The sequence below is a fragment of the Cervus canadensis genome, chromosome X (assembly GCF_019320065.1).
Source record: "Cervus canadensis isolate Bull #8, Minnesota chromosome X, ASM1932006v1, whole genome shotgun sequence".
NCBI lineage: Eukaryota > Metazoa > Chordata > Mammalia > Artiodactyla > Cervidae > Cervus > Cervus canadensis.
Window position 1 is genome coordinate 38,646,490 of NC_057419.1, and position 14,341 is coordinate 38,660,830.

At 37.7% G+C, this 14,341-nt stretch overlaps 1 protein-coding gene across 1 annotated transcript in view; it reads left to right on the plus strand.

Annotated features, from left to right (window-relative positions):
• Positions 1-13,918, plus strand: part of LOC122434655 (testis-expressed protein 11-like) — a 76,240-nt gene extending 62,322 nt beyond the window's left edge. The window contains exons 11-12 of the mRNA XM_043458272.1: positions 12,611-12,775; positions 13,673-13,918. Of these exons, the coding sequence (XP_043314207.1) occupies positions 12,611-12,775; positions 13,673-13,744 (237 nt within the window). The 3' untranslated portion in view covers positions 13,745-13,918. The remainder of the gene's footprint in view (positions 1-12,610; positions 12,776-13,672) is intronic.
• The last annotated feature ends 423 nt before the right edge of the window (positions 13,919-14,341 follow it).

The following is a 14,341-nucleotide window of genomic DNA, read 5'->3' on the forward strand; positions in this document are numbered from 1 at the left end:
AACTCTTAATCCCCATTGATTTTTAAAACCAGATATTTTGGGATCCTGTCTTTCTGTTGCTGGATCCAGGGGTTGGGGTGCCTGATGTGGGGTTCAATCTCTTCACTCCTCAAGGGAAAATTCCATATTTTGGTATCCCTCACAACTGTGGGTCACTGCTCCTATAGTGGAATCCCAGGCAAGACCATGTCTCTGCCTCTCCTACCTGTTTCAAAGTGTCTCCTTTATCTTTTGTTTGTGAAGGTGCTGTCCATCTAGTTTTCAGGTCTTTTTCAAAGGAAAATCATTCCAAATACAGCTGTAAATTTGTTGTGTTCATGAGAGGAACTGTGTTCATGGTTTTCCTATGCTACCTTTTTGAACCTCTCCCTTCAGTCTCTATTTTTTAAATTGAAGTTTAGTTGACTTAAAATATTGTGTTAATTTCAGATGTACAGCAAAGTGATTATTTTATAAATATATTTTTCAGATTATTTTCCATTATAGGTTATTATAAGATATTAAATATTGTTCCCTGTGCTATACAGCAGCACTTTGGTACTTATTTATCTGTAGTAGTCTGTATCCATTAATCCAATACTCCTAATTTATCTATCCCCCCTTTCCTCCCTCTGTGGTAACCCCAAGTTTGTTTTCTATGTCTATGAGTCTGTTTCTGTTTTGTATGTAGATTCGTTTTTTTTTTTTTTACCTTCCACATGTAATATTTGTCTTTCTCTCTCTGACTTACTTCCCTTAGTATGATATTCACTAGGTCCATCCATGTTGCAGCAAATTGCATTATTTCACTTTTTTATGGCTTATATTCCATTGGATGTATATATTCCACATCTTCTTAAGTCAGTTGTATGTTGATGGGCACTTGAGTCGTTTCCTTGTTTTGACTATTGTAAATAATGTTGTTTATGAACATTGGGGTGTATGTATCTTTTCAAAATAGAGTTTTCATCTTTTCTAGATATATGCCTAGGAGTGGGATTGCTGGATCATATGATAACTCTCTTTTTAGTTTTTTAAGGAAACTCCATACTGTTTTCCATAGTGATGCCACCAGTTTACATCCTTACCAACAGTGTAGGAAGGTCTCCTTTTCTCCACACCCTTTCCAGAATTTATTATTTGTAGACTTCTTGATGATGGCCATTCTGACTGATGATAACTCATTGTGGTTTTGATTTGCATTTCTCTAGTAATTAATGATCTTGAGCATCTTTTCATGTGCCTATTGGCTGTTTGTACATCTTCTTTGGAGACGTGTCTATTTAAGTTTTCTGACAATTTCTATTGAGCTTTTTTGATATTGAATTATATAAAATTTTTATATTTCAGATATTAAACCATTGTTTGTTGAATTATTTGCAAATAATTTCTGTCATTCTGCAGGTTGTCTTTTTGTTTTGTTGATGTTTTCCTTATAATTTGTTTTTATTTTGTTTGTCTTGGAAGACTGACCAAAGAAAAATTGCTATGATTTATGTCAGGTAATGTTTTTTCTATGTTAACTTCTAGGAGTTTTTTGGTGTCAGGTCTTATATTTAGGTCTTTAAACCATGTTGAGTTTATTTTTGTATATAGTATGAGGGAATGTTCTAATTTTATTGATCTACATGTAGCTGTCCAGCTTTTCCAACACCACTTACTGAAGGGACTCCTTTTCTCCATTATATATTATGCCTCCTTTGTCGTTGTTGTTCACTCGCTCAGTCATATCTGACTCTTTGTGAACCCATGGACTGTAGCATGCCAGTCCACATGGTAGCATGTGCTTTACCATCTCCCGAAGCTTGCACAAACTCATGTCCATTGAGTCAGTGATGCCATCCAACCATCTCATCTCTGTCGTCCCCTTCTCCTGCCTTCAGTCTTTCCCAGCATCAGGGTCTATTCCAATGAGTTGGCTCTTCACATCAGGTGGCCAAAGTATTGGAGCTTCAGCTTCAGCATCGGTCCTTCCAATGAATATTTAGGATTGATTTCCTTTAGGATTGACTGGTGTGATCTTCTTGCAGTTCAAGGGACTTCCAAGAGTCTTCTCCAACACCACAGTTCAAAAGTATTCTTCAGTATTCAGCCGTCTTTATGGTCCAACTCTCACATCCATACATGAATACTGGAAAAACCATGGCTTTGACTATATGGACCTTTGTCGGCAAAGTAATGTCTCTACTTTTTAATATGCTGTCTAGGTTGGTCATAGCTTTTCTTCCAAGGAGCAAGCATCTTTTAATTTCATGGCTACAATCACCATCTACACTGATTTTGGAGCCCAAGAAAATAAAGTCTCTCACTGTTTCCGTCGTTTCCCCATCTATTTGCCATGAAGTGATGGGACTGGATGCCATGATCTTAGTTTTTGAATGTTGAGTTTTAAGCCAGCTGTTTCACTCTTCTCTTACCCTTTCATCAAGAGGCTCTTTAGTTCTTCTTCGCTTCTGCCAGAAGGGTGGTGTCATCTGCATATCTGAGGTTATTGATATTTCTCCCTGCAATCTTGATTCCAGCTTGTGCTTCATCCAGCCTGGCATTTCACGTGATGCACTCTGCATATAAGTTAAATAAGCAGGTTAAATATACAACCTTGAGATACTCTTCCCAATTTGGAACCAGTCTGTTGTTCCATGTCCAGTTTTATTGCTTGACACCAACAGCACAAGCAATAAGATTTTAAAAATCAACAAATTAGATAATAGCAAAATTAAAATTTTTCTCCGAAGGACCATCAAGGAAGTGAAAAGGCAACCTACAGAAGGGCAGTAAACGTTGGGAAATCATATATTTGTTAAAGGACTTGTGCTTAGAATATAGAAAGTGCTCTTACAACTCGATAATATAAAAACAAATGAACTTTAGTGGGCAAAGGATGAGTATAGACAGTTCTCCAAAGAACATATTCACATGACCAGTAAGCATATGAAAGATTCTTGACATCATTAGTCATCAGAGATAGCACACATCAGAACACAGTGATCAAAAAAAAGTGATCTACCACTAAGATGGGTATAATCAAAAGGACATATAATAATAAGTATTGACAAGGATGTGGAGAAATTGGTGATCTCATATACTGTGTTATTCTACAGTAGTACAGCTGCTTTGGAAAACAGTCTGGATAAGTTCCTTAGAAGGTGAAACATGGAGTTACCACATGACCCAGTAATTTCACTTCAAGGTATATACCCATAAAAAATTAAAACAAATGCCAAACAAAGACTTATATAGAAATGTTCATAGCAGCATTATGCATAATAGCCAAAAATGGGAGCAACCCAAATGTCTACCAACTGATGAATGGATAAACAAAATGTGATATGGCCATTAAAAAAAATGAAGTGTTGATACATGCTACAACATGGACCTTGAAAACATTATGCTAAATGAAATATGCTGATCATAAAGGACTGCATACTGTGTGACTTAGGACATTTAACCGAAATGTCCAGAATGGTCCAATTTATAAAAGACAGAAATTAGATTAGTGGTTGCCCAGGGATTGGGGGAGATGGGTGTTGACTGCTAATGGGCATGGTTGTTTCCTTGTAGGGGGATGAAAATATTCTAAAATTGATTGTGGGGGTGGTGGCAGAATTCTGTGAGTATACTAAAAGCTATTGAGTTGTACACTTTAAGTAGGTACATGGTATGGTATGTGAATTATATCTCAATAAAGCTGATACACTTCGGGACCCCTGAAGAGAGCCTGAAAAGATGGCATTTGTGTTCCAGAACATCTACAATTTTGTTAGAGATATGTATGATCGCTATATTTATTAAGATCTTAAGGACAGAGAAAACTGGCTTCAGATATGAGCCCCAGAAAGTCGTAAGTGCAAACACCTCTATTTGCTGGAGTTGGTTTGTATATTACCATAAGCAAGCCTGTGTTGCATTGGGGTGAGTAGCTGCATAGGTGCATTTCTCTGTTGAAGATTAATGGTTCACCTGAGCAGTGCTGGACAGGAGGGTAGTTAATGCAAATGAAAATAAAACTCTTCCAGTTCCCTAACTCGTTGAATGGCACTATCATTCTTCTAGTTGTCCAAGCTAGACATCTAGGAGTTATCCTCAACTCCTCCCTCACTCCCATTTCCATTACTAAGTTCTGTCAATTCTACCTCCTAAATATCGTGTCCATTCATTTTTTCCCATCTTCCACCATCACCAACCTAGTTCAGGTTATCATGTCTTACCTCAGCTACTACAGGAAACTTTTAGCTGGTCTCCTAGCATCTCTTGCTTTCTTCATCTCTCCATATAGCAACCAGAGTGATCTTTTAAATTTTAAAATACATATGACCTTCTTAATATCCTTCAGTAGTTTCCCATTGCTCTTAAAAACCAAAATCCTGAACATGACCTACAAGGGCCTGCCTACCTGTCTGTCCTCATCCTGAGTTACTCTTTCCATCACTCTCTGTACTGCTAACCACACTATACAAGGCCACCAGTTGCTATCTCTTAGACAAATTTGATGACCTCTTTCTTTACCCTGGCCTTCATTAACCACTGCCTCCTTATTGAAATTGTCTTTTCTTTTGTCCTTTATTTTCTCATCACTCTTCTGTGTTATCTTTTTCCTCTTACCACCCAACGGTGAACATTTCTAATATTCTCTGCTCTTTCCTTCTCCATATTCTATACTCTGTCCTTTAAATGGGTTAAATGGGTTGATATTCTCCAACGTGAGTTCCAACCCATATCTGCAACAGCCTACATATCTCCAAAGTTGCCTCAGTCTCAACGTGATTAAAATAGAACTTAACATTATCTTGATCCCTTATCCCCAGAAACATTTTATTACAATTTCTTCTTTTAGTGGTATCAGCATTCTCTGAGCCACTCAAACTGTGTACTTTAAGCCATTTTTAATTGACCTATCTTCCATTCCCCATATCAAACCAAGTTATACTGATTCTTCTTATAGAACTTTTCTTACATCTTTCCATTTCCATTGTCACTATTCTAGTTCTGACCCTCATCACTTCATACTTTGTCTCTTACAAGTCCATTTAGTCTCACTGTATTTGTTTTCTCACACTTGGGTCTGTTCTAAATACCATTATCATTTCAGTCTTATTAAAACTCCACTTTTATCATATAACTTTCGTTCTCAGAAGGTTTCAGTGAGTTTTCATTGCCAGCAGAATAAATTTCAAAATCTGTAGCCTGTTATGCAAAACCTTTAACACTCCAGCCCAATGTTTTACAAATTAACTTCCACAATATGTTAGTAAATGATCTACATACTCTGGATTAAACAAAGTTACATGGTTTCATTCTGTAAAACTTCCTAAAACTTTTAATGAACTAATGTTCATTATAATGCTCCAAGAGGTTGTATATAGAATGCAGTACTTCCAAAATGTTTTTGACTAAAGAACCCTATTTTTGTATACCATCTGTTAACATTTTTCATGACACTAATGTTCTAAGGAAAAGCATCTAGGAAGTGCTTAGGTAGCCCCATCCTACATTTCCAGTCCTATTTCCCATTAATTTCCCTACATCTGCTTGGGCCAAATGACCATTAGTCCCCCTCAGACTCAAACACAGTCTGAGTCTTTATTGATTCAGTTCTGCCCACGTGAAATGCCCATCTCTTTCTCTGTATATATATTTTTTAAGTTGAGATACAATTCATTTATCATAAAATTTGCAATTTTAAAGTCTATAATTCAGTGGTTTTTAGTATATACACAAAATCCTGCAAATATCATCATTATCTAAATCCAGAACATCTTCATCACCCTGAAAAGAAATCCCATAACCATTAGCAGTCACTCCCCATTCCCCCCACCCGCAGCCCCTGACAACTACCAATCTGCTGTCTCTCTGGATTTGCCTGTTCTGGACATTTCATATAACCTCTCTATAGCTAGATCACCTGTGCATCTACCCTAAGATCATTTGTTTAGTCATTGTTTAGTTAATCAGTTAAAAATCACAACACGGTCATGTGTCAGGTTGTGAATATGCAAAGGTAGATGACATTCTGTCTTTAAGGAACTCTCAGCCTAGTGGGTTTGGAAGATCCCCTGAGAGGAGGGCATGGCAACCCACTCCAGTATTTTTGCCTGGAGAATCCCCATGGACAGAGGAGCCTGGCGGGCTACAGTCCATGGGGTCGCAAAGAGTTGGCCATGACTGAGTGACTGAACAAAGCACACAGCACAGCCTAGTGGAGGAGACAGACAATACAGCTTGTAAGTCCCACTGTAGTGCTGTGAACAAAGTGTCATAGAAACAAAGTAGTACATATGTATTCATTGTGGAGAGTCAGGGAAAGCCTGAGAGGAGGTAGCATTTGACTGGATGTTGATTGATTTGTTCATTCATTCATTTAGCAAATATGTATTATGCCCTTATTATGTACCTGGCACAGTATTGGACCCTGAAGATACAAAGATGAACAAGAAAAGTTCTCTGTACTCAAGGAGCTCAACCTGGTAGAGGAGATACATAATGCACAGTTTAAAAACAATGTGATATAAGTTGTATTAGAGGAATGTAAAGCTTGCTGTGGGAACAGAGAAAGGAATAACTCTGCTTGTTAATTTGAAGAAAAAGTAGAACTTTATCAGGTGGATAAGGACTGGGTGGGAGTGGTGGCATTTCAAGCAGAAAAACTAGAGCTCTGACTGGCAGCCCAGTGCTCGTTCCTTTGACTGAGCTGGAGCATCTAATGCCTGTGTCACTCTGACTACTCCCTAATCATGTAACTGGTGTGATCCTCTTTATACATGGATGACTTTATACAATGTCTCCCCAGAGGGATTATGTGTCATTTAGGATAAAAGCTTTGTCTTCTCCCTCTTAGCACCCTCATTCTCATAGTGTTTTATGCATAGTAATTTTTTATAAATCCACATGAGTGAAAATATAGCTTAGATAATGTCATTGACACTCTCAAGAAGCTGTTGCTCAGGTCTTCTATCACATGTCCCCTTTGAAGGGCTCGAAACTTCTTGTGTAGATGAAGGGTTTTAACATGGAATGAGCACACAAGTGCTCCCTTTGTGGTCCATCTCCTATACGAGAATTGTGAAAGTTGTTCCTTAGACTCATCCTTTTTGCTATCGCAAAATCTTGTGATCAACCATGTTAAAAGACAAAGGGGAGATTGGTTCAAGATGGCAGAGTAGAAGGACATGTGTTCATCTCCTCCTACAAGAGTACCAAAATTGCAACTAGATGTTGAACAACCATCAACAGTAGGACCCTGGAACTTACCAAAAAAATATACCCCACACCCAAAGACAAAGGAGAAGCTGCAACAAGACAGTAGGAAGGGCATAATCACAGTAAAATCAAATCCCATACCTACTAGGTAGGTGATCCACAAACTGGAGAACAATAATAACAAAGAGCCTCTTGATAAAAGTGAACGATACACAGATGACACCACCCTTATGGCAGAAAGCGAAGAGGAACTAAAGAGCCTCTTGATGAAAGTGAAAGAAGAGAGTGAAAAAGTTGGCTAAAAACTCAACATTCAAGAAACGAAGATCATGGCATCTGGTCCCATCACTTCATAGCAAACAGATGGGGAAACAATGGAAACCATGACAGACTTTCTTTTCTTGGGCTCCAAAATCACTGCAGATGGTGACTGCAGCCAAGAAATTAAAAGACGCTTGTTCCATGGAAGGAAAGTTATGACCAACCTAGACAGCATATTAAAAAGCAGGAAAAAAAAAGCAGAGACATTACTTTGCCAACAGAAGTCTGTCTAGTCAAAGCTTTGGTTTTTCCAGTAGTCATGTATGGATGTGATAGTTAGACTATAAAGAAAGCTGAGCACCAAAGAATTGATGCTTTTGAACTGTGGTGTTGGAGAAGACTCTTGAGAGTCCCTTGACAGCAAGGAGATCCAACCAGTCCATCCTAAAGGAGATCAGTCCTGAATATTCATTGGAAGAACTGATGCTGAAGCTGAAACTCCAGTACTTTGGCCACCTGATGCAAATAACTGACTCATTGGAAAAGACCCTGATGCTGGGAATGATTGAAGGTGAAAGGAGAAGGGGATGACAGAGGATGAGATGGTTGGATGGCATCACTGACTCCATGGACATGAGTTTGAGTAAGCTCTGAGAGTTGGTGATAGACAGGGAAGCCTGGTGTACTGCAGTCCATGGGGTCAAAAAGAGTCAGACATGACTGAGCAACTGAACTGAACATGATCCTGCCCACCAGAGCAAGACTCAGGTTTTCCCAACACCACTCCCTCCCATCAGGAAGCTTGCACAAGCCTCTTAGCCTCCTCCATCAGAGGACAGACAGAAGAAGAAAGGAGAGTCCCACAGAGCCTACAACAAAAACTACATTACAGAAAGTTAATCATGATGAAAAAGCAGAAAGTTATGTCCCAGATGAAGGGACAAGATAAAACCCCAGGAAAACAACTAAATGAAGTGGATGTAGACAACCTTCCTGAAAAAGAATTCAGAATAATGACAGTGAAGATGATCCAGAATCTCAGAAAAAGAATGGAGAAGATGCAAGAAATGTTCACCAAAGACCTACAAGAACTAAAGAACAAATAAACAGAGGTGGACAATGCAGTAGAAGGAATCAATAGCAGAATAGCTGAGGCAGCAGAATGGATAAGTGACGTGGAAGACAGAATGGTGGAATTCACTCACTGCCACAAAGCAGAATATAGAAAAAAGAATGAATAGAAATAAAAACAGCCTAAGAGACCTCTGGGACAACATTAAACATACCAATATTTGCATTACAGGGGTCCCAGAAGGAGAAGAGAGAGAGGACCTGAGAAAATATTTGAAAAGAACTAGCTGAAAACTTCCCTAACATGGGAAAGGAAATAGTCAACTAAGTCCAGGAGTCACAGAGAGTCCCAGGCAGGATAAACCCAAGGCAGAACACACTGAGACACATAGACAAGATATTAAAAGCAAAAAGGAAAAATGACTAATAGCATACAAGGGAACTCCCATAGATTATCAGCTGATTTCTCAACAGAAATTCTACAAGCCAGAAGAGAAAGGCATGATATATTTAAAGTGATGAAAGAGAAGAACCTACAACCAAGAATACTCTACCCAGCGAGACTCTCATTCATATTTGATGGAGAAATCAAAAGCTTTCCAGAAAAGCAAAAGTTAAGAGAATTCAGCACCAGGAAACCCAAGATAAGGAAAAGATCTACAAAAAATAAACCCTAAACAATTAAGAAAATGGTATTAAGATCATACATATTGATAATTACCTTAAATATCAATGGATTAAATGCACCAACCAAAAGACATAGAGTGGCTGGCTAGTTGAAAACATGTGCTTGTATGCACTTCCACTTACACCTCACTCTGATTTTAACCCCCTAAATTGTATGTAATTATTTTGTATTGTTAGGTTAATCTTATTTCCATTATGGCTAGTGATTGTAATTATATTTTATTTTTTGTCTGGCTATGGATTGTGAAAACAGATAAACATCTTTTACTATTGTGATTATGTAACTATTACTCATTTAGTACCTTTGTATCATGATTGATCAACAGAAAATAGAATTCTATATCACTAAAACTACCATTTAACAGAAAAACCTGTAATCACTTTTTAAAATTTTTTCCTTTATTTTTAATTGGTAATTGCTTTACAATATTATGTTGGTTTCTGCCATACATCAACATGAATCAGCCATAGGTATATGTATGTCCCCTCCCTCTTGAACCTCCCTCTCACCTCCCACCCCATCCCAGCCCTCTAGGTTGTTATAGAGCCACAGTTTGAGCTCCCTGAGTCATACAGCAAATTCCCACTGGCTGTCTATTTTACAAATGGTAATGTATATGTTTCCGTGCTACTCTCTCCATTCATCCCACCCTCTCCTTCCCCACCCCTGGCGTCCATAAGTCTGTTCTCTATGTCTGCATCTCTATTGCTGCCCTCCAAATAGGTTCATCGGCACCATCTTTCTAGATTCCATATGTATACATTAATATATGATATTTGTTTTTCTTTGTGACTTAACTTCACTCTATAAATAGGCTCTAGGTTCATCCACCTCAAATGCATTCCTTTTTATGGCTGAGTAATACTCCATTTTGTACATGTACCACAACTTCTTTATCCATTCATCTGTCAACAGACATCTAAGTTGCTTCCATGTCCTAGCTATTGTAAATAGTGCTACAGTAAACATTAGGGCACATGTATCTTTTTCAGTTATGGTTTTCTCAGGGTATATGCCCAATAGTGGGATTGTTGGGCCATATCGTTTTAGTCCTAGTTTTTAAAGGAATCTCTATACTGTCTTCCATAGTGGCTGTATCAGTTTATGTAATTACTTTTTAAATCCAAATGCACATTAGAATTATCTTGGAATTTTTTGAAAAATACAGATGCCCAGATACTGTTTTTTTCTCCAAAGCTCCAGATGTGATTCTGATGAGCAGCCATGTTTAAAAACAACTGAACTGTATGATGATCTTTTATTTTTATCTAGTTTGTTTCACTTTTTCTATTTCATTTAGTTTATGTTTTCCAATTTCTCTTTTTGTTGTTCTCTCTCAAGCCTTTATCAAGTGTAGTAGAAAAGGTTTTGTGTATATATGTATATGCATATATATATAATTTATGATATGTATATATTTTAGAAAAATTATGAATTTTTCCTAGCTAAAAAATTTATGACATTTTGATTCCACTTGTTTGACTAAGTATGAGTAGAATGCTAGATTTCTAATTTATATTCACTCAAAACTTTAATACAATTCCATTTATTCTGGCATATACTATTACTGCTAAAAGTCTAGAAAGTTATTATCTTAGTGATTTAAAAAATTTGAATGAGGCTTAAAACTTCTATTAAAATAATCCAATTCTGAGAATATAAAGAAATACTATGTTGTTTAAAAAACCGAAAATTTAACATGTGATGCAATATTATTAACTAAATTACAGATTTTGTTCAGATTTCACAAAATTTTGCTAGTGTCCATTTTTTGTTCTCATACATTTTCAAGATTCCATGTTGTATTTAGTTGCATTCAGCAACTTCAGCCACATGCAATAAATTCTGATAAATTCTCTTTTCATTTTTATTCTGTTGCAGATACTTTCTAATTTTCCTTGTTACGGCTTCTTAGATACACCCATCATTTAAAAGTGGACATTTAATTTCCAAATACATGGGTTTTTTTTCAGTATCTTTGATATTAATCTCTCATTTTGATATTAATTTATTTAAATGCTTTCTTCTCTGCTATCACCCTGTGTTTTTTCAGTCTTTTAACTTTATTGAGGCTTTCAGTGGCTAAGTCAAAGGTCTCTTGGTACATGTCACATTGCATATGTGGGTTATTTTCAAATATCTTTTGATACTGATTTCTAACATAATTCCACAGTGTTTGTTAAAAACTCTGTATGATTTCAAAACCTTTCAACCATGAAATTTTTGCACCTTGTTTTATGTCCCTGGATATGTTCTACTGTCTCCTGGTTTATAGTCTTTGGGAACTTGAATAGAATTTGTATCCTACTGTTGTGTGAAAATTGTGTAAATCTTAATTATGTTGAGTTGGTTCATAGTGCTTTTTGAGTCTGCTGTATCCTTCTACTTTTCTGTCTATTGATTCTATTAATTTTTGAGAGTTTGATATTGAAACTCCAACTAAAAATCTGAATTTATCTACTTAATAAGTGTAATATATAGTGGAACTCTATGAAACTTTGTTCTGTATTTTCTAAGTCTCCTATACATGTGTTATCATACATAATTTAAAAAATAAAATGAAAGAAAAATTTAAAAAGAAATATGTCCTGCATTCATAGCTAGGTAGATACTGTCAATACAAAGATTAGTATTTTTAAATTACAATAAGTTGATTTCAAGTAAAACAGATTACCCTCTGTAATCAGTTTTTACCTTCAAAGTGAAAACTGAGGTCTCCTGGAGAAGGATTTCTGCCTCAAAATTCTAACAGAAATTCTGCCTGGGTTTCCAGCCTACTGGCCTGCCCTAACAGATTTCAGACTCAAGATCACAACATCAAGTCCTACGTGAATTTATAGCCTGCTAGCCTGCTCTACACATTTAAAATTTGCCAACCCCTATATTGTGTGAGCCAGTTCCTTAAAATAAATCTCTATCGATATATGCAAAAAAAAAAAAGATTAATATAAGTTCTGTTCCAAACACAGGACTGATTCAGGTCAAGAAAATTAAGAGATTCAATAAAACTGCAGATTCAGTAAAACTGATTCTTGACAAGCTTCTCTGAAAATTAGAGATAGGTATTGGGGAGATAATTGACTGAGGACAGCAACAAGGGAAGCTCCAAACAGGATACAGGTTTTTCTCCTGCTTCAGATAAAACAGAACTCAACGCAAGAGGGCTTCACTGCTTTTTTAGTTTATAGTCGCTTCATGAAGTCTTGCTATGGAACATGCTATAGCTGACAGAACTTCAAGGTGCTCTTCTCCTCCTCTTCTGGAGCACAGGATTGCTCACAGAAGCTATGGGTTTCTTCCTCGGTGTTGGCAGAGCACCCATTGTCTAATAATAATGGGATGCAGCTCTGATAGAATCAGTGCTACAGTGATTGTGACAGTAATACCTGTAAACCTATTGTTCTTGGATTTTAGGAAGGCTACCCAGAAATGGAGATTGTCTGGCTGATGATCAAGTCCTGGAATATTGGCATATATCTGTACAGTAGACGCATGTATGTATCTACTGAAAAATGGTGCGGCCTGTCACTGCGTCTCCTTGACTACCTTGGCTCCCTCAAGAGCACCTATGAAACTCAGGTGAGGAAGAAGAAGGTTAGGGGTGGATGGCATGACTCGGGATAGAGAGGTTCTATCTAGCTCTCAGTAAGGACACAACCCTACCTTCCTTGACTAGGACAGGATCTTGACCATTGTTCCTCTTGGTAGTTCCATGAACTGCAAGAGTTATGGGACTATAAACAGTAATTTCTTATAGTGAAAACCAGGAAGAATGGCAAACAAGGCAAATTTAAGAATAGCAAGTGGAATCTAATTAAGAAAAATGCCAAGGGTGAGCTCAGGAAAGATGTTATCACTGTCAATGCCAGTGCACATAGGGAAGACCTCTCTGCAAACAATGACTGTTTAAAAAGACATTTTCTGCAGGAATTCTTTTGAGCAGAATTATTTCTGGGCCCTTAGCTCATCAGGAGGGGCTTGATAGAGAAAAAGTTTTTGTATCAAATAAGAGCAAAGGATATTTTATGTTTTTAGTACCTTATCTTTTATAACGAGTGAGTGAGTGAGTGAAGTCACTCAGTCATGTCTGACTCTTTGCGACCCCGTGGACTGTAGCTCACCAGGCTCCTCCATCCATGGGATTCTCCAGGCAAGAATACTGGAGTGGGTTGCCATTTCCTTCTCCAGGGGAATCTTCCCAACCCAGGGATCGAACCGAGGGCTCCCGCACTGCAGGCAGACGCTTTAACCTCTGAGCTACCAGGGAAGCCCCATCTTTTATAATAGCTGTTAGTAAAATTAAACCTAGTGTCACAGGATCCCTTTTCCCCAAGAGAGCACTATATGTTCTCCCCAGAGTGGTGTTTCAGGTCTCAGAAGGTAAAGGTTAGATTTTCATGCCATCAACATGGGTCTGGGAAGCTTTCCCATATTTCCCTTCCTCTCAAGAAATCTATTTGCTGTTCTCTTTCCCAGGTGAATATTCTGTACAGTGAGCTTGTGGAAGCACTAGATAGAAACAAGGGCTCAGCTTTTAATGAAGAGTGAGAACTGCTGGAACAAGATATATACACTGGCAAGCTGACAGCAACTTGAAGATGTGTGGTTCTAAGATGTTGAATGTTTAAATTCTTAACAAACTTGCTGTTTTGCTTGTTTTTTCCTGCCCTGTTTTCATGTTGTTAAGTGAAATTTCCAAAAATAAAAGCATTTTGACTTTTACTGTTGTGACCAGCTCATTTCTGAGGAACAAATGATTTTTACAAAGTGCTAAGGAACATATATATATTGGGCTTTCCTGGTGGCTCAGACGGTAAAGAATCTGCCTGCAATGCAGGAGACCCAGGTTCAGTCCCTGGGCTGAGAAGATCCTCTGGAGGAGGAAATGGCAACCCACTCCAGTATTCTTGCCTGGAGAATTCCATGGACAGAGGAGCCTGGAGGGCTACAGTCCATGGGGTTGCAAAGAGTCAGACACAATGGAGTAAGTATTGAAATAGCCCATGCCCCATGTGAACAAAAGGGGATGTTCATCCTGATCCAATACAGATTGCATTTCATTCGATAAGTGCTCTAATTCCCAACATCTGAACATAACAGAGAACCATAGACTCTTCATCGGATGTACCTTAGTGGTCCGTGGGC